The 25,646-nt window shown below is 46.5% G+C and overlaps 1 protein-coding gene across 1 annotated transcript in view; it reads right to left on the bottom strand.

The window, feature by feature from the left end:
* PSMB7 (proteasome 20S subunit beta 7) overlaps nt 1-25,646 on the bottom strand; it is a 61,330-nt gene that overhangs the window by 9,228 nt on the left and 26,456 nt on the right. Inside the window, exon 6 of the mRNA XM_049774213.1 lies at nt 18,800-18,858. Within this exon, the coding sequence (XP_049630170.1) occupies nt 18,800-18,858 (59 nt within the window). The remainder of the gene's footprint in view (nt 1-18,799; nt 18,859-25,646) is intronic.

The raw sequence follows: 25,646 nt of genomic DNA on the forward strand, positions 1-25,646 counted from the left end.
CCATGGGCTACACAAAGCAGCTTCTTGAGTAGGGCAGCAGCTGGGAGAAGGGGTACATGCAGCAGGCCACAGGCAAGAGCCAGGCTATGCCTTCAGAAAATGAGACCTGGAAGCCCTGTGGGCAGAGCCCACAGCCAGGCGAGAGGGCAGCGACCTCAAGTGCCCACATGACAGAAGGTGAAGGGATTGTGGCCACAAGGACTATGGGGCACAGGTAGGGGAGATGGGGACAGTGGGTGGACAGGTGAGCACCAGCAGAGGCACCCCTGCACCCCCAAGGCCAGAGCACGACCATCCTGGGCCCCCAGAGAAAGGACCCATGGCACACTCAGCAGCTGTCCGGTGGCCGGGTGGGTAAGCAGAAAGCTATGATGAACTTAAATGGGACCCGAGAAAGGCAGAGCCAGTGAAAGCTCACCAGGCTGTTCTGGGGGAAACATATAGTCAGGAGCCACAGGGAAGTGTCATTCCCCTGGTCATGGGGGCCAACATGGCCACATGCTGGCCTGCGTGTAGCCAATGGAAACTGCTGAGAACTTCTCTGGAAGCTGGGAGGAAGAAGGCAAGGACAGACCCACGAGTGCCTCGCTCTGACAGCTGTGGATGCACCTGGCAAAAACAGTCCTCACACAAACTCTGTTACTTTAGGTTCTTGGGGGGGCTCTGGAGCCTTCCCAAGGAGGGGGGAGGGGAGAAGAAACAGGAAGCCAATGATCAGAGGCCCCATATCAGAAGGAAAACTGGCCAGGAGAACAGAGGCAGAGGCAACTCCCTATGAGCATGAGAACCGAGTCCAAATCCAACCCCATGACACTCCAGAGCTCTGTAACCCTGGGGGTAAATCACTCGACATTTCTAGGGCCCGATTTTCCTCATCTGCCCCACAGTGCCCCTGGAGCACACGAGAACTCGGACCCTCTGTAAGGGACAGACCCAGGACCAGCACCCTGTCCACAGGAAGGGAACTTGCCAGAAGCTAATGGAGCCCATTCCATTCCCTTTTCCAGTGGTCTCGCGCTTGCCAAGTAAGTTAGAGGCAACTCTTCCGGAACTACTGGTGTGATGGCAATGGCTGCTGTTTCTTCTACCCCCCCCCCCAGCTGAAAGCAAATCAATTATAAAAGTAGCCATTACACTGCAAATGAAACTCAAAGTGGTGCCATAAAACTCGGTTCACACGAGTGCCACACAAAATCATTACCAGGCCACTGGTACACGAAGCAGCACAGTCACTTAGTACATGCCACGGAAATAGTCTCAAGGAGATGCTACTTCTGAGACAGGCAGGCACCAGGTCTATGGCCCACTATTATCATTGCTCTTCTACACAAGGCTCAGAGAGGCAAAAGAACTACAGCAAAGACAAACAGCAAGCAGGAGGCTCTGAGGGTCACTAGTTTGGGTCTGGCTCCACGTGTTTTTTCACAGAAGCCAGCAGGACCTCCAATAGATTCCTAGAACAGTAATGCAGGTCCCCAGTCCTTAGACCGCACAGAAAAGTCTAGGTAAGGTCCTCTAGCGTTCCATCTTTTATGACCTGTTAGATTTTTGTAACAGAGAAAATCCTGGTGAATTTTACTCCTCAAAAGTCTACTTTCACCAGACCCACAGCAAATATTTTATCGAATTCACCGCACCAGTGACACACGCAAATATTTTCATTCTCCTAAAGTATGCCTATAAAGCCTCTTCACAGAGTAAGTTGAATTGATTTTTTTTTCCTGGTTTTTGGGCCACACCCAATGATGTTCAGAAATCGCTCCTAGCTTGGGGGACCACATGGGACACCGGGGGAATCAAACCTCGGTCCGTCCTAGGTTAACGCATGCAAGGCAAATGCCCCATTGCTGTACCACTGCTCCGGCCCCAAGTTGAATTGATTTTTGCCCACCATCTCTGTTAATTAAAAAAAAAATAAAAATAAAAACCTCCATTTAACTTAATTTTCCCAAAGGGCCATTTGGTGACTGTAAATCTTAACTGAAATAGGGTCAAGAAAAGTAAAAAGCTCACTTTAATTTTCCTTTAAACTTAAAGGGCCAGACTAGTGAGAAGCCAAGAACTAATTTTCATAGCCCAGGTCAGAGAATGGACAGTCCTCATGGTACTGACTGATAATGATTTTAGTATGTGTTTTTGTATTCTGGAAGCTAAGGCTCCATCCAGGGCCACAGCGGCCAAGACCAGTCTTCAAATCCAGGCTCTTCAGACCCCACATCAGCCCAGTTCTCAGATTAGCACTTGTCCATCACCCCACTGCATCCACCTGAGTTAAAAGAAATCACTGCGGGCCCGGAGAGATAGCACAGCGGCGTTTGCCTTGCAAGCAAGGACCAAAGGTGGTTGGTTCGAATCCCAGTGTCCCATATGGTCCCCCGTGCCTGCCAGGAGCTATTTCTGAGCAGACAGCCAGGAGGAATCCCTGAGCAATGCCGGGTGTGGCCCAAAAACAAAAAACCAAAATAGAAAAAGAAAAAAAAAGAAATCACTGTGCTGTCAAAGGTCAAAATTAGTGAATCCTTAATTCTTCCAGAAATCATCAGGTCTCACCACAGTTTTGATTCAGTCCAACCGCATTCCAAGATGATGCGCTGCTGTATCCTATGGATTACATTTTCCTTGCAAATATTTTAAAAACTCTGCCCTACAGGTTAGAATTTGAAAATACCTACTCAGAACAACTTCCTATTAAAAAAATAAACAAAAAACTTTTGTTTCCACACTTGCACAATTTCCGGGTTAGGGGAGAGTGGGATAAATTACCTCGGCCGAAACCCAGAAGTAACATTATCCATTATGGTTAAAACTTTAACTACCTTGCCGAGGTATGCTGCTGGGGGCTCATTACTGCAGGTAATCTCACATTCCACCACACACAACACACTAAGTACCAGCATCTCCCAATTACACTGCAACATAAATCTCAAAGGACATTTGCGAAGTCTACACAGCTCCTGCACCCACTGCCGAAATGCGACCACCTCTAATGGAACGTGGCAGCTCTCTAAACTAAATATTCACACACAGGGACAGGGCTGCAAGGCTAGGCCTCGTCCCACGCTCCAGAGCCGATGCTAATTAAAAGGCCGGGCTGACTCGGAAATGACCACCCAGACAACTCTGGCACTGGGCCTCCCCCGTGCCAGCGGCCCCCTCTGCTCAGCAGCCCAGACGACAGGGCAGCATGAGTGACAGCGGCAGAGCAGGGGCCCTCCTCAGGAGGGGGTCTGCCTCGCACAGCCCCTTCCACAAATCTCAAGACAAAACTTGTGGAATCCAAAGCTCGGAGGCCGCGTCGAGCTACCGTCCTCTCCTCCATCGATCCATCTTTTCTAATGGGAACTCTCTGGTCGCATCTGTTTCGTTCTCCAACTTTCCATGCCTAGTCTGGTGTGGGTGTTTGCCGGCCTCGCCAACCCACTCAGCTGGTTGTAAATGTCTCTAAGGACCCCTACATAATGAGACACTGGGCCACCATCCCTCCCCCACACACCCTCCACCCCAGAAGTTCTTCTGGAAGGCCTTGTGGGGGCGCAGGAGAAAACTGGAGGTTTCCTGGCCCAAGGCCTACTGCCTCTGCCAGCTGCACTGAGTCTCAGAAGCAAAGCTGGTGAGAAAGCATCTTTCACGTGCGAAAACTTTTCACAACAGCCCTCAGCTGTCCAGGGGGTATTTGTTCCTACCAGGATCTTGCCGCTATTTCTGGAGCAGTTTCTACTTCCAACCAAAATGTCTCCTCTCAGCCAACTTTATTTGCTGGCTCTTTACTTCAGCATTGCCGGCCCCTTTGTTTTATGCAGTTGTTTGTTGGGGAGTGGAGACCTGTAATGCTCAGGGCTTACTCCCAATGGGGGAGATACAGACATACAAAGGCAGGGGTCAGCCCCAGAGGGCAAGCTCTCCATACTATCTCTTCAAATGTTACCCGTTCTTCAGATACCGAAAATACCCCTCCTCTTTGAACCCCACCCCTTCCCCGCGAGAAAAGGAACTCTGGTAAATTAGGGGGGCATCTTAAATTAGTATGGCCTTTAAAGCAGAAGGTAAAAATAGCACCGCAGCCCAGGAAAACTTCTCAGTCCAAGAAAGCTGACAATTAACTCTCAGGAATAAACAGTTCAAGACCATAAAGACCCCTTTTAATGCCCTATTCAATGGCTTCTGTTGATTTGCATGTACCACACAAACATACAAAGGTACTTTAAATATTTAGCTGCAAATGTTACTTTAAACTTAATATTTCCACAGAGCTATTTGATTTAAAAAAAAAAAAAAAACTTCGCTAAAATTCTTACTCGCACTTCAGTGTATGTGAGTGAGTGACTGTGGGAGCCGGGATGCCGCGGCCCCCCATGTCCACCCTCCCCCTACCACCACACAACTCTAATAAACCATGTTAATATTTCATACCGCTGTGAAATATGCTGGAGTATCAATTCAACATCTGCTGTCTTTAGGGTCCGGGAGTCCCGCAGAGACACTTTCAATTTGTAATTGAGTTCTATGCTGAATTAATCAGCAGTTTATCTTTTTTACTAAAATAACGTCTTCACCACTAACCCAGATTTACATTAACAATTTATGCCAAATTACCTGCCAAGGCAAAACTTAGAAGATTTGGAGCCACCATCGAGTAGCACTCAGTGCTATATTTCATTTCTTACCACTCCCTCATCTACACGCGAGAAAAGTGGGGCTCCATTGTTCAAGGGCTGCCAAACCTTGGGCACAGATACCCCCACAGCTGACAGCAAGAATTGAGGCCTCCCAGACACTCCTCAATGAGAGGTTAAGATTCAAAGTTTGTGCGAGGCGTCTCTAAAATGAAATGCCATCAGTAAGGGGACCACTTCCTTTCTCTTTTCCAGGCAATGACAACCCAAACCTTGGCTTCGCTTTGGTAACAGGAACAAGGAGACAGCATAGATAATGGAGGCTTTCCCGTGCTGTAAATTGTGTGCAGGAGACCCAAGTGAGCAAAAGAATTTGATCTGGTAAGAGGTGGACAACGGTGTCTGTTTTCTCTTGAATATCTCCAGACTAATTTGTTAGCAATAATACCTTCCTTTTCATTCTACCTGTACCTCTGATACAAGCACTTCCAGTCCCTTCCATAGGGTCTCAGAAAGAGGGCCTTGCAGCTGGGTGATTCGAGCATCTTTGATCACAAAGAAGTTACATTTTGCTTGCTGGATCTTGGCTACAAGCACAGCAAGCATTACAGTGTGTGAAATATTTCTCCTATCAGGTTTATTTCCCCTACATTCCACAGCCATAGGAAATAAGTGAAGCAAAAATATTTCAAATCGGGTCTAGAGCAGTGGTGCAAGAGGCCGGCGCTAGACTGAGATGGACCACAGTTCAATCCCCCGGCATCCCATATGGTCCCCCCAAGTCAGAAGCCAACTGAGTGCATAGCCAGGAGGAACCCCTGAGCATCACTGGGTACGGCCCAAAAAAACAAAACAAAACAAAATCTCAAATCAAACACCTGCTCCAAAGAAATGCATCACAATTACCAATCTACTACAGAGCAAAATAACCCCCCTTTTAATCCACTTTATCCTGAGCTATTTAAGGGATTTCATTGGGGGGGTGCCACATCTGACAGTAGTCGAGGGTTCACTCTGTTCCGGGGTTTGGGGGATAATGGGTGCTGGGATCAAATCCAGGTAGGAGGACTGCAAAACAGTTCCCTACCCACTGTATGTCAGAATACAGTTTCAGGAATCTATTCTATCACACAGAATAGCCTCTTCGAATACTCCTCTGGATTACACCAATATCATGCCTTACATTCAGTTGGTGTCCAGCAAACATCTGATTTACTGATACATATGATTATATAAAATTATGAAATTCACTATACAGAAAGCAAGTGTTGTTCACACAGCAAGGGGGAAAGAAAAAAAAAACTGCAGAGAAGTGCTATTCCCAGTAACTTCAACAAAGAACTCTGCTGGTTTACCATGCAATATTAACATTACACTTCAAGCCTCACACAGTTACTTTTCTGAGACTTAGGAATTCTTGAGTTTCAGGGCTTTGTCCCCATATCATTCCCACCTCATTGGAGATTTGGGGAAACTACATCTCTTTCTTGGCCTCCTCCTATCTAAAACTTCCACCCCCTTACTCAATTTTTATCAAAGGCAGGTAAGAATAGAAAAGATTACCAGATACCATTATTAACCAGGGCTCAGGAGACAGGAAAAAGGAGTCTTGGCCATAGGAACGGACATTTAAGCAATAGTTTCTAAGTCAAGAAAGATGAATGAGGGGCCCGGAGAGATAGCACAGCAGCGTTTGCCTTGCAAGCAGTCGATCCAGGACCAAAGGTGGTTGGTTCAAATCCCAGTGTCCCATATTGTCCCCCGTGCCTGCCAGGAGCTATTTCTGAGCAGACAGCCAAGAGTAACCCCTGAGCATCGCTGGGTGTGGCCCAAAAACAAAAACAAAAAAAAGAAAGATGAATGAATCAGAAATGAGAGAAAGCAACGATCAGTTAGTGGGTCACTAAGTGATCACTTTCTTAGATGGCTCTTTTGAGTCTTGCCATCATGTAAGAGCCCAAAGAAAGCCCCCCCCCCACTCGCCCAGTATGCCACATGGTGGAAACAACATAAGCAAGAAAAGTTGAGGGAACAATCTTCACAGTAAGACCCTCCACCTCTCCAGAGCTGGCAAAGGATGGGTTCAAACAACCCAGAAGCGCAGGCACAAATTTCTGATGCTGGTGAATAGCTTTTACTATCAACAGTATCTTCTGATCACTTAAAGCACAGATATTCAAATGTATTAGGTCTACAGCTCCTTTTCAGACAAAAATAAATCATTCAGTGCCCCCTAATCTACTTTCTTTAAATGAACAAACATAAAAGTGCCCTCTGCCACCAAACCCCCTAGGGGAGGGCAGTGATGGTCAACACCAACTGTAGAAAACACTGGCAATTCTCAGAACCACAATGACAACTTGACAACATCAATATCTGTTTATTTCTAAAACTAACAGCACTGAAGATCATTAGTAAGAATAATTCTACATTAGGGCCCAAAAATTATATCTTTGGGCTCTAACGCCTCTGAAAATTAATGGTCTGTCTAACATTTGCATCTTAAGGAAAGCCAATGAGCAGAAATGATGACCAGTAACAGAAACAACTTCAAAAGAAAGCCTCTAAAGATGACCTCGCACCATTTAAACAAATGCACCATCAGCCAAATTACTGCCTAACCCCAGCACATAAAAACACAAATGGAGTGCTTTCATAGTTCCTAAAGATTTCTAAAGTTTCCCTAGTTCTCAACTTATGAAGAATGAGCTGCCAAGCCACATCCACCACCAGGATAACTTTCATCAAAAGACAGATAATAGGGACTGGAGCAATAGCAGCAGGGCATTTGCCTTGCACATGGCCAACCCAGGACGGACCGGGTTTGATTCCCAGCATCCCATATGGTCCCCATGAGCCTGCCAGGAGCGATTTCTGAGTGCAGAGCCAGGAGTAACTCCTGAGAGCCACCTGGTGTGGCCCAAAAAACAAAAGAAGGAGACAGATAATCAGTGTTTATGACCATGTGCAGAAATAAAATCTCTATCTTCCTTTGGAGAACAAGCTGGCAGTTCCTAGTAGAGGTTAAACAGAGCTACCATTCACCCAGCAACCTCACTCGTTTAACTAATGAAAGGAGAAGCATAAGCAGTAGGTCCATACAGCATACTATTCAATCATAGCACAGTGGGGAGGGCATTTGCCTTGCACGCAGCTAACATAGGTTCGATCCTTGGTACCCCCATATGGTCCCGAAGATTTCCAGGAATGATCCTTCAACAGAGAGTCAAGAACAAGCCCTGAGCATCTCTGAGTTGGCCCAAAACCAAAACCCTGCTATTCAACCAAAAAATGGGAAGGAAGGGTAGGAGAAATGGCTCAAAGGCTGGAACCAGATTTGAAACGCACAAGGCCCTGTGTTTGATCCCTAGCATAGCATGCCCACCATCAGCACTGCCAGGCTTCTTAGCCCTAGTTGCCAGTCTCTCCAAGTGGACAATGAACTATCCAGCCTGCCCTGCCAGCAAGATCTGCTGGGATTAGCCCAGGAACTCCCTGAGCACTAACGGGAATGGTACACCAATACAAACGGAAACCAACAAAATATAAAAGTACTGTACACAAAAGACTTCAGTCACAAATGATCAGTTGTTATGATTCACATTCCACAAAATGTCCACAGCAGGCAAGTCCTCGAACACAGTTAAGTTACCATCTCAGGGTGGGAAGACGACGAGGCACCTGAAGAGTGATAGCTAACAGGTACATGGCTCCCTTTGAGGAGGATAACAAGTCCCAAAATCTTGATAATGGTATAATTCTGTTCATGTACTAAAGAAACCAAAAGGGATGAAAATTATCTCTCAATGAAGCTGTTGTTAAAACAAGGGATCAGGACCGAAAAAGTATCAACCATCATGAGCCAGGCTCTAAGTCAATGAATCACATTCTAACCACAATGTTTGAAGTGCTAAGATAAAGATCGCAATAAACAAAAATGTCAGCATAAATGTTTACAAAGCATTTTTTTTTTGGTGGTTTTTGGGTCACACCCGGCAGTGCTCAGGGGTTACTCCTGAGCATGGCTCCATGCATGGGGGACCGTATGGGACACCGGGATTCAAACCTATGACCTTCTGCATGAAAGGCAAAACGCCTTACCTCCATGCTATCTCTCCGGCCCCTACAAAGCATTTCTGTCCAGACCATATATTATTCCTCAGACAGCCAAAGATACCTAAACAAATTTCACAACCACACTTAACTTGAAGATCTAAAAACCTGGAAAAGTTCAACTCATTAGACTGATAACTATTAAAGTGTTACAAGAAAGACAGCGAGACATCAACAATATCCAGACAGGAAAATCATGGCTTATGATGGTCATTGAAGGTCAGATTTTTTTTCATTCCCTTCTGCATTGACTTTAAACTGTGTTTGATGCCAATGGGGTTCAAGTCACACAGGAAGGAGCTCCGGCAAAACACTGATCGTCTTCCTTGATCTCCATTGTCTGCTGGGTGGGTTCTGCCAGCAAACCTCCCAGTGAGTGGTCACCTTCCCATGGAGTCATTAAACCTCCGAATGTCAGCTGGCAGGATTAGCCAGCAGCTTCCACACCTGAGCCCCCGTGGCAGGGACAGAGCATTCGGATCAGGATCACTAATGAATACAGAATTCAGATGCTGCTTGTCAGGGCCCCTGAGCTCCAAGTCACACAGATGCAACCCAGATAAGACGGAAGACAGAGCAATTGTTGACGAAGATAAAAAAAGTTTTGGCAGTTGGGGGGAGAAAAGAGCACCTCATTATTCAAATACAAGAGTCTTGCTTATTTTCTTTATTTCTGTCCAAGAAATATTCATGATGTGCCTCAAGTGGACAAGTGGCATTCACCGGTATTTAAAGAGGCCAAGGCCTCGTAACTGCATGTGAAGAGAGACGCTATCTGAACAGTAGCTCTAGAGAAAAAATAATTCCTTAAAAGCTTATAATAATAGGGGGGGGCGGAGAGATAACATGGAGGTAGGGCTGGAGTGATAACACAATGGCAGTGCATTTGTCTTGCATGTAGCTGAACCGGGACAAACCCGGGTTTGATCCCTGGTATCCCATACGGTCCCCTGAGCCTGCCAGGAGCAATTTCTGAGCACATAGCTAGGTGTAACCCCTGAACGCTGCTGGGTGTGGCCCAAAAAGCAATGATGATAATAAACTTTAAGGGGGAGAGTTACAGAGTATTCGGGTGTAGAACAGCTAAAAGTTGGGGAGTGTAGAATCCAAAAGAAATATTTTCCACAACCAAATGATTCCATTTATTTTCCAATGGCCCTTTTTGTGGTGCACGGGGTGCTCAGGAGCCTTGGAGTCACTTCTGGTAATCCTCAGCTCACTAGACCAGACTGTTGGCGCTCAGGTCCAGCAGTGCCCAGGAACCTCCAGGGCTATACCTAGCAGTGCTCGGGCGGCCATATGCTGTCGGGGTTCAAGCTTGGAGTTCAACTCATCACCCTGAGCCATGTGATCACTTGGCTTACTTCCTGGCCTCACGATCTCTGTACTTCAGATTTTCTTCCCATGGCTGAGCTCGCCCAGATGCTTACAGGCCTCCTCTGCCATGTCCGGCCTTCTACCCTCTCCATAAGAACTCAGCGAGTAACTGACACTGTACCTCGACCAGGATATCTTCCCAGTTGTCAAAGCATTGCCAGTCGAGCAGAGGTTGCGCTTTAGGGATCCATCACATAGTAGGGTCCACAGCCAGCCTGACTGCACTGAAACCACCAAGGCATCGCTGCCCGGATGTACGAGTCCTTACCTCCCTACACTCATGCTCTAAACGTCACGTGATTGTGAAAACGAAGAAAAGACCGTTAAGACAATGGCTTGGCACAGCATAAGCTCCAGCTATTTATTTTGACAGTGTGTGCTATACCTTCCCCCATAGCAAAAGGCCAGAATGTCCACGGCCTGTGTTGAAGGGCTCTGCCGGCTCTCATTCTGCACACTACATAGGTCTGTCTCCCAGTTTTAGGACAGGAAAGATGATTCCCATCCATCTAGATTATGCCATAATTTGCCAAGCCCAGTACAAGTACAAATAACGTTAGTCGTTGCTATGTGATATCTGCATCCTACTACTGAATGACTGACTGAAAAACAGGAGCAGCTGCCATATTTTAGAGCCAATTTTGTGTGCGGCACCATATGAGGTGTTTTACAGACCACATCTAATCCTGACAGCAACCTGCAGGCTTGGTCTCGAGATGCCCATCGGCCACTGAGCAGTCTAAGGCCGTGCGTGCCCAGCATCATGCCCAGGACAGGGGGAGGAGACTCGCAGGCCAGCCCAACCCTGAGCATGCACTCCCTATCTGACCATCACGAACCTAAGTCCTGTGTGCCTTGGGGACCAGTCTTTTCAGCAAATAGAATAGATCCTTTTTCAAATCCAAATCATGCAGAATTCTCTGGCTGCTATCCCCCTGAAAAAGCACCAATGAGCCTGTAACTTGGGTGACTTTCAAACTACTGAACATTAAAAAGGGTTCGGGGTAGGGGATATGGAAACCAGACAGTTCTTTCTAGATTTACTGTCGGGGGCCCTGAGCGATAGCACAATAGGCAGGGCATTTGCCTTGCATGCTCCTGACCTGGGTTGACCACCAGCATCCCATATGGTCCACTGAGCCCACCAGGACTAATTCCTGAGTGCAGAGCCAAGAGCAACCCCTAAGCACCGCTGGCTTTAGCTAAACAAATTTTAAAAAAATGTACTGTCTAGGTCCAAAATTGGTACCCACTTTCTTGAGTTTCAGTGGTGCTGCTGCTACCTGCAGTGATTGATAAATTGTTTCCTCAGCAGCCAAGGTACCTGGCATCGGGTCTGGGAGGCAACAACAGCCTTCGGAATCGGAATCCCGGCTTTATGTATCTCCCTGGGCCCGGTGTTAGCAGTGTGATGATTTCGACCGACTAAAATGGTATTTGTACACGTCACCATCTACCTCCAAGGTTTCTCACTGGAGAGCCTAGGTCGAGTCCACGTCCCTGGGCCCTGAGCTCTGCACAAGCCAAAGGGCCCTCGGCACTGGACCTGCTGAATGGAGCATGTGCTGCTGAACACTGGAGACCCAGGATGAGGGTGATGAAATGGGGTGTGGAGGGGGAGAGGGGAGAATCCTGCTGGTGTGAGCACGCCTCAGGCAGTGGCAGAAGCCTCGGCAACTCATCTTCAAAAGGCAGAGAGCCTGAGCTCTAGAAACCTGCAGAAATTGGCGAGGCCTGCAGTCTCCGTTTCTTGAAGCTGAGCATCTTCAAAGTCTCGGATTCTAACTGTAAGGCACAGCAGCTGCCTCTGCACATCTGATCCTCTCAGCTTTTGGCAGCTCTCAACTTGAGATTCTAGCAAAAGAATTTTTCAAGTTGCTATTATTGCCTGTCATGGATTTATAAATATTGTGCTCTATCTGCTGTGGCATGGCTCTCAGGGGACGCCAGAGCATGCCAAATGCAGAACAGAATGAAAAACAGTTTCTCGGCTTCAAATAAATGCTAATTTTTTAAGCCATGCCCGCACGATGTGTTTGGGTGACCAACTTCAATAGTCTTGCGAAGGTACCAGAGAAGGGGGGGGGGGGGCAGCCGATTGTCTTTTCCAGCAGCATTCAGCTTCTGCTTTCATTAAGCTTGTTTAATTAGATTCCAGATGCTAATTTGCAAGTCACTACCAGAGGGTGCAGGACAGTTTGCCTTTGAATCATCTCCCTGTGATATGAGGGTCCTGCCGCACCCCACTACCCTTCAGCGGCCCCCACACGAGATCCTGACAATTAGTGCAAAGGGGACAGTATTGATCTTGACAGGCTAAAGAGTCATCTTCTACCCATTTTAATGAATTATCATCTTCAGGACTTGGAATTTCACACTGGGCTAAATGCAAACAGCCCCTCTGACACAGACACAGGACAGAACCAAGGGGTTCTGAAGCCAGGAGGTCTGATTCGTTGCCTTCATTCCCTGCAATGTTCTTATTTTTGCTATCACAGTGATTTTTCTTTCTTTTTTTTTTGCCCCAAATCCAAAAATACATATACACACTTAAACATGTATTGTGTTCTCAAAGCTAACACTGTGTTTCCAGGTACTGTGGCCAAATTCCTTTCACATCACAAAATGGTCTCTAAAGGCCAATGTGGTTATCACCAATTTCCTGTCCAGCTAGTCAAGTATCAAAATGAAGATGGGCTTAATTCCAATGCCAACCTTAACCACAGAGGAAGGGGGAAAAATTAAAAATCGAGAAGATCCATGCAACTCATCGACAGCAAAACCAAGAATAAAATAAAAGCCTCTGATACTGACCCCGTGTCGTGTAAATGAGCCCACTGTCCTGCTAAGACACAGGCAAATGCCTCTCTAAGAATAAGCCTGAGGATCAGTACCAACAGGGGAGACAATCTCAGAGCAGTGAACACTGAAGGGGAAGTTCCCCAACTGCTCCAAAGACCGGGCAGCAAGCAGGGTGTGAGGAAGAAAATGTGGCCCTGAGAGCCCAAAGGAGCAAATGAAAACGATGCAGACCCCCTAGCAGGGGCAGGGCTATCACCAGGAGAGGCTGGCAAGGTTTCTGGCCACCGTGAATGTCATGTTTAGTTGGCTTTTTTGTTTTTGTTTTTGTTTTTGGGCCACACCCGGCGGTGTTCAGGGGTTACTCCTGGCTGTCTGCTCAGAAATAGCTCCTGGCAGGCACGGGGGACCATATGGGACACCGGGATTCAAACCAACCACCTTAGGTCCTGGATCGGCTGCTTGCAAGGCAAACGCCGCTGTGCTATCTCTCCGGGCCCTAGTTGGCATTTTTTGCTGAAACCTTGCACGAGGCTTGACCTTGGCGAGGAGAGCGGCTGGCCCGGGTAACCACAAAGGGCAACGGGCCCTGTCGCACACTCAGACAGCCAGGCTGGGTTTCGGCTTCTGCTTTCTGGCAGGCACTTTCCCAGTGAACACTTGCCCTTTGCCCCAGCTCCATTCTGCCTGTGTACTTAATGGGGTGTTTGCTTTGTTGACTGCCCCGAAACTGTATATATTTGAGAAGTGGACCCGTTATTTATCTTCTGTTATCACCAAAAAAAAAAAAAACCAACCTTCAGCAATTTCTAGCAGAAAGAAAAGTCCCTTCTATTTCCCAGGTGATTCTTGATGACTCAGATTTTGTTTGTGTTCAGGGTTGTCCTGTCTCAACAAACATGTTTGGAAAATACCAAGAGCCAAAGAACAGAGATGATTTCAGTGGCCCCTGACCTCAAGGGTCTCTCACGCAGGCAAATGGGGGAGCCCTTCTAAAATTAGCTGGAAACAATGGAACAGGTAAGTACGATGGAGCACAGGGACACAAATGAGAAAGAGATTCTGGACACAGCGGGGCTGACACACAAGAGCAGGCAGGACACACCAACTTGGTCACAGCAGGGAGCAGAGCGAAGGACACGATGGAGAAGGTAGCTCTGTTCTCCCTAGGGCTAAGGATTTACAGCCCTGAGGGGCTCATGCTTGGTGGGAATGAAGGAGCCCCTTTTGTTTATACAAGTAGTAAGCACTCATTTTCACGTGCCTTAGGAAAAACAACCAGCACAACAGACCAGTCACACTGCATTTTAAAAACAAGTGTAAGGGGCCGTAGCAATAGTACAGCAGATAAGGGCATTTGCCTTGCACGCAGCTGACCCAAGTTCAATCCCTGGCATCCCATATGGTCCCCCAAGCAACGCCAAGAATGACCCCTGAGTGCAGAGCCAGGAGTAACCTCTGAGCACTGTTAGGTATGACCCAAAAAACAAAAAAGAAAAAAGAAATTTAAGGGCCAGAACAATAGTACAGCAGGTACTTTGTGTACTTGCCTTGCATTGCTGGGGGTGACCCCAAAATAAATAAATAAATAAATAAATAAATAAATAAATAAATAAATAAATAAATAAATAAAAATGAACAATAAGTTTCGATTTAAAAGGTAAAGTGGTTGCTGGAAAGAGACACTTCTGCAATAATATTCTGCCTCATGGGGTGGTCATTAGAAATGCCCAAACTGACCAAACTGAACTCTGACACTGGTTTTACTGCATGCAAATGATACCTACATCTGTAAACAAGTGAACTTTAGAGACAAATAGCAGAACAGGTGGCATCTAAACAGTAGTGCGCTGAGCAAATGCCCAGTTTGAGAAATGTACCTGACAAGGTTTAACCTCCCACCACCACACAGTGCCCTCCAGCATCCCCAGGCAGATCCCTGAGAAGTCTGAGGATCCTCGGATTCGGGCCTGGTGGTCCCTTGCACCACAGGGCTCTCACAGCTCCACATCCCCAGGCCCTCGAAATGAGCCTGTATCATAGTGAGTGGCCCTGGTCTCCCTTAGGCAAGGGTTGGGAGGCCCCTCAAGAAAGACAAGAAAAAGAAGCAGTGATAGACTAGTCCTGTCCAAACAGTCTGCGAAGCACACAAATAGGTTGAAATTTTCTATTATTGCATCTATGTTTGTTTGGGGGCCACACCCAGTGATGCTCAGGGATTACTCCTGGCTCTAAAGTCAGGATTTACTTCTGCTAGTGCTCAGAGAATCATATCTTATGCCAGGGATTGAACCTAGGTCAACTAATGTAAGGCAAGTGACCTATCCTGCTGTGCTATTGGCTCTAGCCCTATCTACATCTTTAAAAACAAAACAGTGAAACTAACCTTAATGACATTTTAGCTTAACCCAAATTACTTAAAATAGTATTGGTTCATCATGTCTTCAGCACTGATTTTATTACTCTTGGGAGGGTGGAGTATAGGCCACACTTAACAATGCTCAGAGGTTATCTCAGGCTCTCTGCTCAGAAATCACTGGGGGGGCCCTTTGGGGAACACATTGGGATGCTGGAAATTGAACCCAGATCGGCTGCATGCAAGGCAAATGCACTACTGCTGAACTATCGTTCTGGCCCTATTTTATATTGGGTCTTAGGCCAAAGCACTCAATGCTCAGGGCTAGTGCTCAAGGGATCAACCATATGAGGTGCTGATGACCAAAGTGGGGCCTGCTCTCAACACGGCAAGTGTGATACCCTTAGTACAATCCCTCTGTTCCCAAGACGTTAGTGACATATTTAACTGTGTTTATTGTAAGTCTTTGAACTCTGGGGTATGATTTTCTTCTTTCAGCACCTCTCACCTCAGATTAGCCACATTCAAGTGCTTAGTAGTGGCTGGTGATGCAATAAGGGCAAAGAAAACATGCAAGATCTTTATGGAGGGAGGGGCCCAGTTTCCAGAAATACTCATATGGAAGCCAGGCACCTCCAAGGTAGAAGTGTGAAGTTCCAAAGAGACTTTGAACTTCTGCTCCTTGGTTAGTTCTAAAATACAGTGACCTAAAATAAAAACCACTGCATGGCACAAAATTGGGAACTATTGGGGGGAGGAAAGCGAGGGAGAGGGGAAAAGGGGGGAGAGAGAGGGAGAGAAAGAGAGAGAGAGATAAAGAGATTGAGAGAGAGAAAGAGATTAAGAGATTGAGAAAAAGAGAGAAAGAGAGAGGGGGGGAAGGAGGGAGGGAGGGAGGGAGGGAGGGAGGGAGGGAGGGAGGGAGGGAGGGAGGGAGGGAGGGAGGGAGGGAGGGGCTGGTGCAATTACTGAGCTGGCAATGCCCAATCCACTTGACGGCGATGGTGGCCTCCTGGGTTTCTGCTTGAGATGTGCCCAGAATCCCTCTCAAAGTTACTCATCCAGCCCTGCAGTCTCAACAAAGCAGCAAGTTGCAGAAAGTTAGAGGGCTTCTTGCCACAGAAAGACAGAAAATCTTCTTGGAAAGAAGCAACACCAAAAGTCAGGAAATATGAAACCAAAATGCCTATGAGTCCACAAGTTCTTGGAAAAAACTGAGCCAAAAGTGGCAGTTGGTCACAGCCTCTGTCACAACCACATGGTAACCCTCAGCTGTTCAGAGCAGCCAGGCACCCGGCACTTCTTCGCGCCAAAAGGAAGCCAGGTCGGCAGCGGTGAGCTGTCTGGTCTAAGCAACGTGTTTCTTTAGTGCCTGTTAACATCTCTTTAGAGTTTTCGAGTCTTATCTGACAACTGTTATTCTACTATTTGCCTTTCATTCACTTGTAAGCTCACTTCCCTGAGAGGCAGGTACTACCAGCACCAGCCGTGGAAGCAAGTGATCTTGAGTTGTCAGTCTGCACCGAGTTTCAATCACTTCAGGAACAAAAACCCGAGCCGCAGTTGTAAATGTTAGTGATCCGTGTGAAATGGGAGCTCGAAACCCACTGGAAGGTCTCGCAGCTACTGCACGCCAGGACATGGGTGACGGTCTGGATAAAATGAATCCAAAGAGTCACCTTCGAGTGGATGGTCTCAGAACTTCCATCGAAAGGATGGTGACAGCCCCCCACTCACATGGGCACTGAATGCATGGCTTCAGACCCAAGTTCTAAATAAATAATGCAAAATCACTTCAGCAGCACATCAAGTCACTCTTAATACGCTTCACACTTTCAACATTTTCTGCGATTCCCATTTTTCTTTAACAGACGGAGGTTCCAATCAATTGAAAATAGACAAAGCTTTCGAGAAAATGTGAAAAGATTAATGTGCTTTACAGGAGGGCCTGACATCACGGAGGTGATTTTTCTGAACAAAAATCATCAGTTGCACTCCTGACACCTTTGTTAGTCCTAATGGATTTGTAGAGACTTAAGAACTATCTCCTCCCTTAGAAAACTGTAAGATCTTTTTCCTTCTTTCTTTTTAAATAACCAGTGTATCTTAATTTTTCTCTGTGTGCTTAAGGACCCCAAACAGAAAATAGTGCTGATATGGGAATAAATTTTCACATTGAGAAATGAGAACAGAATCCTAATCTCATTTATGTTTGGTGCCTGGACCTGTTTACTATTCTTAATTGGAGCAAGACACGCTTGTGCTTCACATACAATGCCTTGCCACAACCTAGCTTCGGTCACACACTTGAATTCCCGCACGGATTCTAGACAGGGACAGCCTTCAACCATCGGGACCAAGTAAGTCCCTTTTGTGTGTTTCTCCTCGGGCACCAAGGGGAAGGTGGCGCTGGCAGTGCTTGCCTGGCCTGGCAGAGCCAGCAAGCCACAGTCCCACATATGCTGTGGCCCTCCAGGACCTTGGCAGAGACCTCAAGGGCAGACAGAGCACCAACCATTCCAATGGCACTCTGCATGCCTATAACAATGAGCTGGTAAAAGAACAAACATTTTTTCAAATACTCAATCCTGTCCAAAGATGACTGGGCATAAAGCGCCGCCAAGAAATGATTCCCAGAGACCGCCTCTGGTAGCTGAACAAAACCATCCTGCAAGGCCAAAGCCCACACAATGAAGCTCAGGGCAAACTGCTCCTAAACAGCATATGAACTGTTGAGAAGAAGTTGATGTGCTGCATTTAAAAAAAGAAAAGAAAAGCTAATATCGGTCAAAATCAAATAAAGATACCTCGGGACTAGGGTCTACCAGTCGGCTGAGAGTGAGGCTGAAACAGTGGAGCACAGTAGCCCCAGGACTGCATTTCCTTTAGAGACTGTGAAACACCCTTGGGCTTGTCCTGAAGGCTGGAAAGAAAGCCACAAATAGGGGGAAGGGAGCAGGCAACACCTATCATTAAGGCAGACCCAGTTGGATGGGATTCAGAGCATAACACTTCCCCTGCTATCAAAGGAAATTTAATAACAGCATTTCTTACATCTAGAACACCTGAGCCATCACACTCAAGAAGACTTCGTCTTGTCCCCTCCTCAGCCACATGCAGAGCAATTACAGGGAATTTCAAACTGGTCCCATTCTTAAGGCCAGGTCAGTATGATATGCAAAAAAAAAAAACCCACAAACATTCACACGCAGAGCTTCTCTATTCTTACAGTCCTTGTCATTTAGAGATTATATGACACAGGAAGGCTGGTGGACAAGCAAACATTCTACTCTACCACAGCACGTAGAGCCCAAGAGTTCCTAGACAGCAAAGCCAGAGCCAAAATCCCTCCAGCCCCAGGGAGCACAGAGCAGGGCCCACTCCAGAAGGAAGCTTTCCAAGCATCTGGCCTGAGCAAATACAGGGTCCATGCCAAGGAGCATTCCAACTAACAGGCAGGCTTAGCGCTCATTTTACATGACCAACACACAACTGGAGAAACACCCAAAGCAAAGACAACTAACTGCACGGCCTTACGTACCTCCATGTTAGGCCTAAATTTATCTTCAAACACAGCCATCGCAGCCAAGGAGCCAGAACCTGCAAAAGAAAGAGGCACTTTTAGAGTTCATATCGACCCCCGGCTTCTCCACCTCCAGCCGACCTCAGGGCAGCAGAAATGGTGCCCACGCCTGGCATCACACTCAAGTACAGTGTAAATATTAGTCCTAAAGGGTCACATAAACCAGGTAAACGCTGCTCTTCAAAAGCCTGGAGACACACTAACCACTATCTCAGGCAAACCTGCCACCGGACCTACTTCTACTACCAACAGGAATCATTGCAAATTATTCGCAATAAAATGCTGGAGAAGGAAAAGGAGGTTATGGAGGATCTGTTAACCCCCCCCCAACCCAAACCCCCGCACACGAATGCTGCATAATTTCACATCCCCTCTGCTGTGAAGCTGGCGCTCCACAATTGTGTCTTGGCAGGCTGCTGGGTATAGCGCTAAATACCAAGCCAGTTAGGAAGAATAGATTGTTTTAATGAGCCGGTCCTGGTAAAGTCACCTTGACACGCAGGGAAGAGACTAGAGCCCCGGCAATGGTAATAGGACTGCGAGCCGCAGCTACCAGGTTATTCCAGCTGCAACTGTAAAGCACTTTATTAGGTGGCATTTATTTGGAGCTATTATTTTTAGTTTGTACTTTGAAGAGTAACAGCTGAGTAGACAAAATGACAGACAAAGAAACAAAATTTATTATCACAATAGCAAACGAACGGCTGAAAGGTTAGGCTGCACAGATATTAACAGAGAGCTGATTCCTCCCTATGCAAGTAGGATGCAAAGGCGTCACAAATAAGCAGGGCTCCCTTGAACGGACGTAAAAGGGAGCTCGGCACTATGTGAGAATTTATACTTGCTTTGTTCGGAAACCAGAGAATCTTTAGGAAACTATCATCTTGTCTTTACAGGGTTCTGGCAGTATTTCAGGAGACACTACTTTTGGAGAAAGGAAAAGAGTTGCCCACAATTTTTTACTCCAATTAGAAGATTTTTTTGGCATTTATTACTTTTTAACTTGTTTTGCATAACACTATCTCTTTAGCTGGGTCATAGAGAAAACCATATTTTCTATTTAAAATGATTTGTGTACATCGCTTGACCACCTCAATGGTTTAGCAAAGGAAAAAGGCAGCGATTAAACAGTTTCAAATGAGGTGTCCTGCTGATTTTATCAAGTCTGCTGAATGTATAATGAAAAAGGAGCCGCTGACAGCCAGGCCGCCTTGAGAAAATACAGACTACCTTATCTGAACCATTTAAGGAGGTCCAATTATAGATCAAATTTAAAGGGTAGAAGCAGCAGATTTACAGACACAAATCAATGAACATGGTAATCCCGATGAATATGACAGATACTCCTGTTAGAGAATATTGCTGCGGTTGAGGATCATTACCTTCCCCGCACTGGATACATCACAGCTAAAGCAGTAGGAGACTTCGGGTGGGAACCGGCATTACAAGCGATGACTATTCATTTAGGCTTCGGGAGCAAAAGGCAACCAACCCCCTTTCCCAATCCCTCGCTTTTTGCTCCTAAAGAAAAAGACAAAGTGGCCATATATAGAAGGATAGCAAAAGCCCGCTGAAAGGAAGATCAAAATTAATAGCATACATGCCAGAGCAAATTCCTCAAAATCAGACCTCTTAGTCAACGTGGAAATTTGGGGGAAAGGGGTCAAATGCCACCCTCGTGGGTGTGGGGTCACACATTTACCCCAGACTCAGGGTGAGAAGTGGAGAAAGAAAGGCTCCCGAGTGCCAGTGCCAGCCTGTCAGGCTCAGATTTCTCGGTAAACAAGGAGCTAGTTTTGTGTGGGGAACAAAAGACAGCCATCATGGAGAAAGAGGGGAAATGCGACTCTGGAAACCTCAGAGAGATTTCCAGAAACCAACTACTACCGCAGAGCTGCGGCCCGAGAGCGCCTGTGCTGCCTTGCCCACCTGCCTCAGCATCTCTGCAGCTAGCAAGGCTGTAAACGCAGAGACCCGCAACCACCACTCACAAAGGCCAGGGGAAGGCCAGGCGAATCCTTAACTGCTCCTCACTTGGCAGGCAAACTCACTCATTAGCATTCAAGAACAATAGACCTGCTTTTTACTGGCACCTTCCCTCAAAAAAGTATTCGCCTGGGGGCAGGAGATGGTACAGACAGAGGGGTCAGGGCACAGTGCTGGAGATTAAGACCCTTGGCCCTGCCCTATCCCTCTATCCCCAAGCCCTGCCAGGAATGCTCCTGGAGCACAGAGCCACGAGTTAAGTCCTGAGCACTGCCAGGTGTGGTCTAAAAGCCAAACACAATTTAAAAAAAGAGAAATTAGTCTACTCGCCCTGTGGGTTTGTTTTTTTTTTTTTTCCTCTTGTCTTTCCTTTGGCAGCGACACAGTAAGCAGACTCATTTTACTTGCATTTTTTCCTAAGCATATCAATTTCCTTCTGCTGAGTTTCATCCATGCTTTAAGAAATACATTTTTTCTCCCACTATTATAATTACTCCTTAATCAAAAACTTTCTGGGGCCGGAGCGACGGCATAGTGGGCAGGCCATTTGCCTTGCACGCTGCAAACCCAGTTTAATTCCCGGCATCCCATATGGTCCCCGAAGCCTGCTAGGAGTCATTCTAAGTGCAGAGCCAGGAACTGTAATCCCTGAGCAGCACTGCTGAGTGCAGTCCAAAAACCAAAAAGAAAAAGCTTTCTTCCTGCTCAAATGTAAGAATGGAAAAACACAAACAAAAACAAAAACCCTCTAATAGTGGAAATGATTTGCTACTCTAGATTCTCAGAACAAAAAAGGTCTTTCCAGTATAGAAACTACAGAGTGTCACAGACAGGTAATGGGCCATGTTTTGGAGCTAGACAGCCCTGCAGAAGTAAACTATGAGCACAAAGGCCCTTTACAAAGCCTTTATTTCCCTTTATACTACACTCCTCCCTGAACACACCCCACACTGCTACATTTTTTTAATTTTTTAAATAAATTCTTTAACTGAGTCAAGTGAGTACAGTTAAAAAGTTGCTTATGATTGAGTTTCAATCTCAGTGTCCCAACACCCTTCACCAGTGCACATTTCCCGCCACCAATGTCCCGTTTCCCTCCTGCCCTCCCCCTTGCCTGCCTCTCAGGCATTTTCTCTCTTTCTCCCCCCTTCACTTTTTTCCTCTTAGAGAGCGGTTTGCAATATTGTTACTGAACGGGTATCAAGCATACCACTATATCTCCTTTCAGCACCCAGCTGAAAGCATTCCAACTCTCAATGCTCTAACTGTACTCCCCACTATTGTGGCAAGCTTCCTTTCATGGACTGGTCCTCCTGGCCTTAGTCTCTATTGTCTCTGAATATTAATGCCATTCCATTTTTTTCTTTTATTTTTGTATGTTTGTTTGTTTGTTTCGTTTTGGGGTCACGACCGGAGGCATGCTCAGGGGTCAGTCCTGGCTGTGTGCTCAGAAATCACCCCTGGCAGGCATAGGGAACCATTTGGGATGCTGGGATTCGAACCACTGTCCTTCTGCATGCAAGGCAAACACCTTACCTCCATGCTCTCTCTCCCTATCTCTCCAGGCCACCACCTTTTTCTTTTTACCCCACAACTGAGGACATTTTCATGGCATATCCATATTGTTTTCTAGTTCATTCTCTCTCTCTCTTTCTCTCTCTCTCTCTCTCTCTCTCTCTCTCTCTCTCTCACACACACACACACACACACACACACACACACACGCCGCACGTGCATTTTCTAGAGTACCTGAGCAGTACATACTCTCCCCATACAGAGCACATGTACACACACAAGTCCCACACACAATGCACGCATGTTCACACAATACACATGTTCTGAAAAGCAGTCATTTTTAAATCTTCAAATCACATTTTCAAAGGTGAACGGACTCCAAAATAAACTTGAAAAAGAAATTCAACATTAAAAACAATTCTTAGGCCACTTGCAAATGACATTGGCTCCTGTTGCCAGTCTAGCGGGAAAGAACTCTGGCGCCCCCTTTTCAGAAACATGCAGAACTGCTAGGAGATGGCCAGCCGGTCACTCTGTCAACAGGTTTCTTGGAAACTGTCTGCTATTTAGAAAACGAAAATGAGATTTTCATACACAACTCAAAAATGGCATGACCGCAGCTGGTGCCAATTCTACAACAGAACTTCCAGACAGCTCAGTGGAAGTATCAGTGATCTCCAGGCCAGTCACTGAAAAGACAACAGCTCAGGGAAGGGAGTCCATCCTTTGAATCTGCACTTGGGCCTCCCTGGGTGTTCTCCCAACACCACTGTAAACTAGATTTCGTCAGGAGCTGGAGCACAGTACAGCAGGAAGGCCGCTTGCTGGTCTTGCATGCAGCCAATCTGGAATTGCTCCTGGAATCCCTAGTCTGGAACCTGCCAGGCATGATCCTGATCCCTAAGTGCAAAGCCAGGAATAATTCCCTCAGCAATATGTGTGGCCCCAAAACAACAAGAGAGTAATACAATCATGGCTACCCGCTCCTTTTCCTTTTAAAGGACCAATAGTGCTCCAAACTGTCTCCTTTAAACTGTCACCAGTGTTGGACAGTAAAAGGGTTAGGATCCCAAGCATTGGAGTGGCATCAGTGATTCCATTTTTTCAATAGTTGTGGAGGCTACACTCAGCACTGAGGGTGATGCACATCAGTTATACCCACGGACTCTGGCACTGAGCATCCCCGCCACATCCGGACAGACATAGACCCCTTTGCATTTCCTCCACACACCTCAGATTACCCCCTGACACACCCCTCAAACACACCCTGCAACACACCCCATACCTCATACACACCCTTTAAACACCCCTCAAACACTTCACACTCCTTCAAACAGCTCACAAACCCCCTGCCCACACACACACTACACACTACACCCCATATGCCCCTTCACGTACCTCATAAACCCCGATACACACCCTCTCCACACATTCCTTTGACACCCCTACCATCCCCTCACAGACCGCATACATCCCTCTCCTACACACACACCTTGCTCCCCTTCACAAACCTACACCTTCTTACACACCCAGCTCACCTACTCTCAAACCCTTCCCTCCACACGGCTCAGACCACCTCACACCCACATACCACTCACACTACCCCCCTTAAAAACACACCCCTCATACAGCACAGCCAACATATACACTTCACACACTTAACATGCAACATACAGCTCTCATAGATGCGCACCTAACATGCAGACCACACACACCTCAATGGCACGCATCTCTCTCGCAGCACACACTTGCTCAACCACACACAAACTGTCCAGACATGTGGGAAAGAATTCACACTCAGTCTTCTTTCACTCCTGGAGGGCAAGAACCACACCCCAGGCCCACCAGCCACTCAGCAGGAGAACCACACTGATTCTGCCATTCTTACTTGAGGCTCTTTTAAAAGAGTTTTTCCAAGAGATGCCTATAAACCCTGGAAAGTAGCCAGCGCCCCATCTCTGACAGAGCCTGATTCTCCCCTAGATCTATAAAGTGGCCTTAGGCACAAATTCTGAAAAGGGGCCACTGAGCAAGCTGATCTTTTTCATTTTAATTTTCTGATTTGGGGGAAACACTCAACAGTGCTCAGGGGCTACCCCTAATTCTGTAGGGGGTCACTTCCAGTACTCCAGAGATCACATGGTGGGGGTGTTACTTCCCCCCAATACTTGGGAGACACACAGTGCCAGGAACTGAACCTAGGCTACTAGCCTGCAAGGAGTGCACCAGCCATTGAGCTCACTGTCTCACCTTCAAGTTAATCTTTTTTTTTTTTTTTTTTTTTTTTTTGGTTTTTGGGTCACACCTGGCAGTGCTCAGGGGTTATTCCTGGCTCCAGGCTCAGAAATTGCTCCTGGCAGGCACAGGGGACCATATGGGGCGCCGGGATTCGAACCGATGACCTCCTGCATGAAAGGCAAACGCCTTACCTCCATGCTATCTCTCCGGCCCCCTCAAGTTAATCTTTTATAATAAAATATCTTCTTTTATTCATAGCAAGCTAAAATAATTACTTAATTCCAGTAATGTAAAAAATATATATATATATGTAAACCCTGAAACTCAGAAAATATAGGTAGCATGCAGAACATTAATAACTACAAATGGCTCCAGTAAAATCTCGACACAATGAAAGAAAGCTGCCAGCAATCTCAAACAAAGGCAGGGGCACGTCTACATTCAGAAACACTAGTCAATTCTACTGCAATAGTTATCAAAGAAATGGGAACTGAAATTTAAGAACCTTTCTCCACCTTCTAGATCAGCAAAGATTAAAATAATAATGACCAGTGTCGGCAAAGATGTGATGAAAGGGGCACAGAAATGTTCTTGGGAAAGCCAAACGATGGAACTTCCCTAGTGGGCACTTTAGAAACTTCACTGGGAAATCAGAAAACCGGACATACACACCAAAAAAAAAAAAGTGATGCTACAGCTGGAGCATGACACTGAAAGCGAAACAGATACACACCTGAAGAATGCTGATGACAGAATCCCACTAGATGACTAGTCAGGTTAAATCGCGTGAGTAAAGAAAAGTCCCAACCTCCAGGAGACAGGAAATAAACCATGAGATAATCCTCTGTGGCCTCTAATGACCACTGGATGCGGTCTTTAGAAATAGAAAGCTTCTATGATGGAGAATTGGATAAGAGGTGGGAGGAGGGTGTAGTCACAACAGACACCTGTTCCCCAAGCATATTAGCAGATATGATCATGACACATTGCAGACAAACCTGGAATCGCAGGTCTACACTTGGCATGTGTGCATGGCTGGGGCTGAGTGAGCCCCCAACTATGCCGA

This window comes from Suncus etruscus, chromosome 5, assembly GCF_024139225.1.
Source record: "Suncus etruscus isolate mSunEtr1 chromosome 5, mSunEtr1.pri.cur, whole genome shotgun sequence".
In the NCBI taxonomy this organism is placed as follows: domain Eukaryota; kingdom Metazoa; phylum Chordata; class Mammalia; order Eulipotyphla; family Soricidae; genus Suncus; species Suncus etruscus.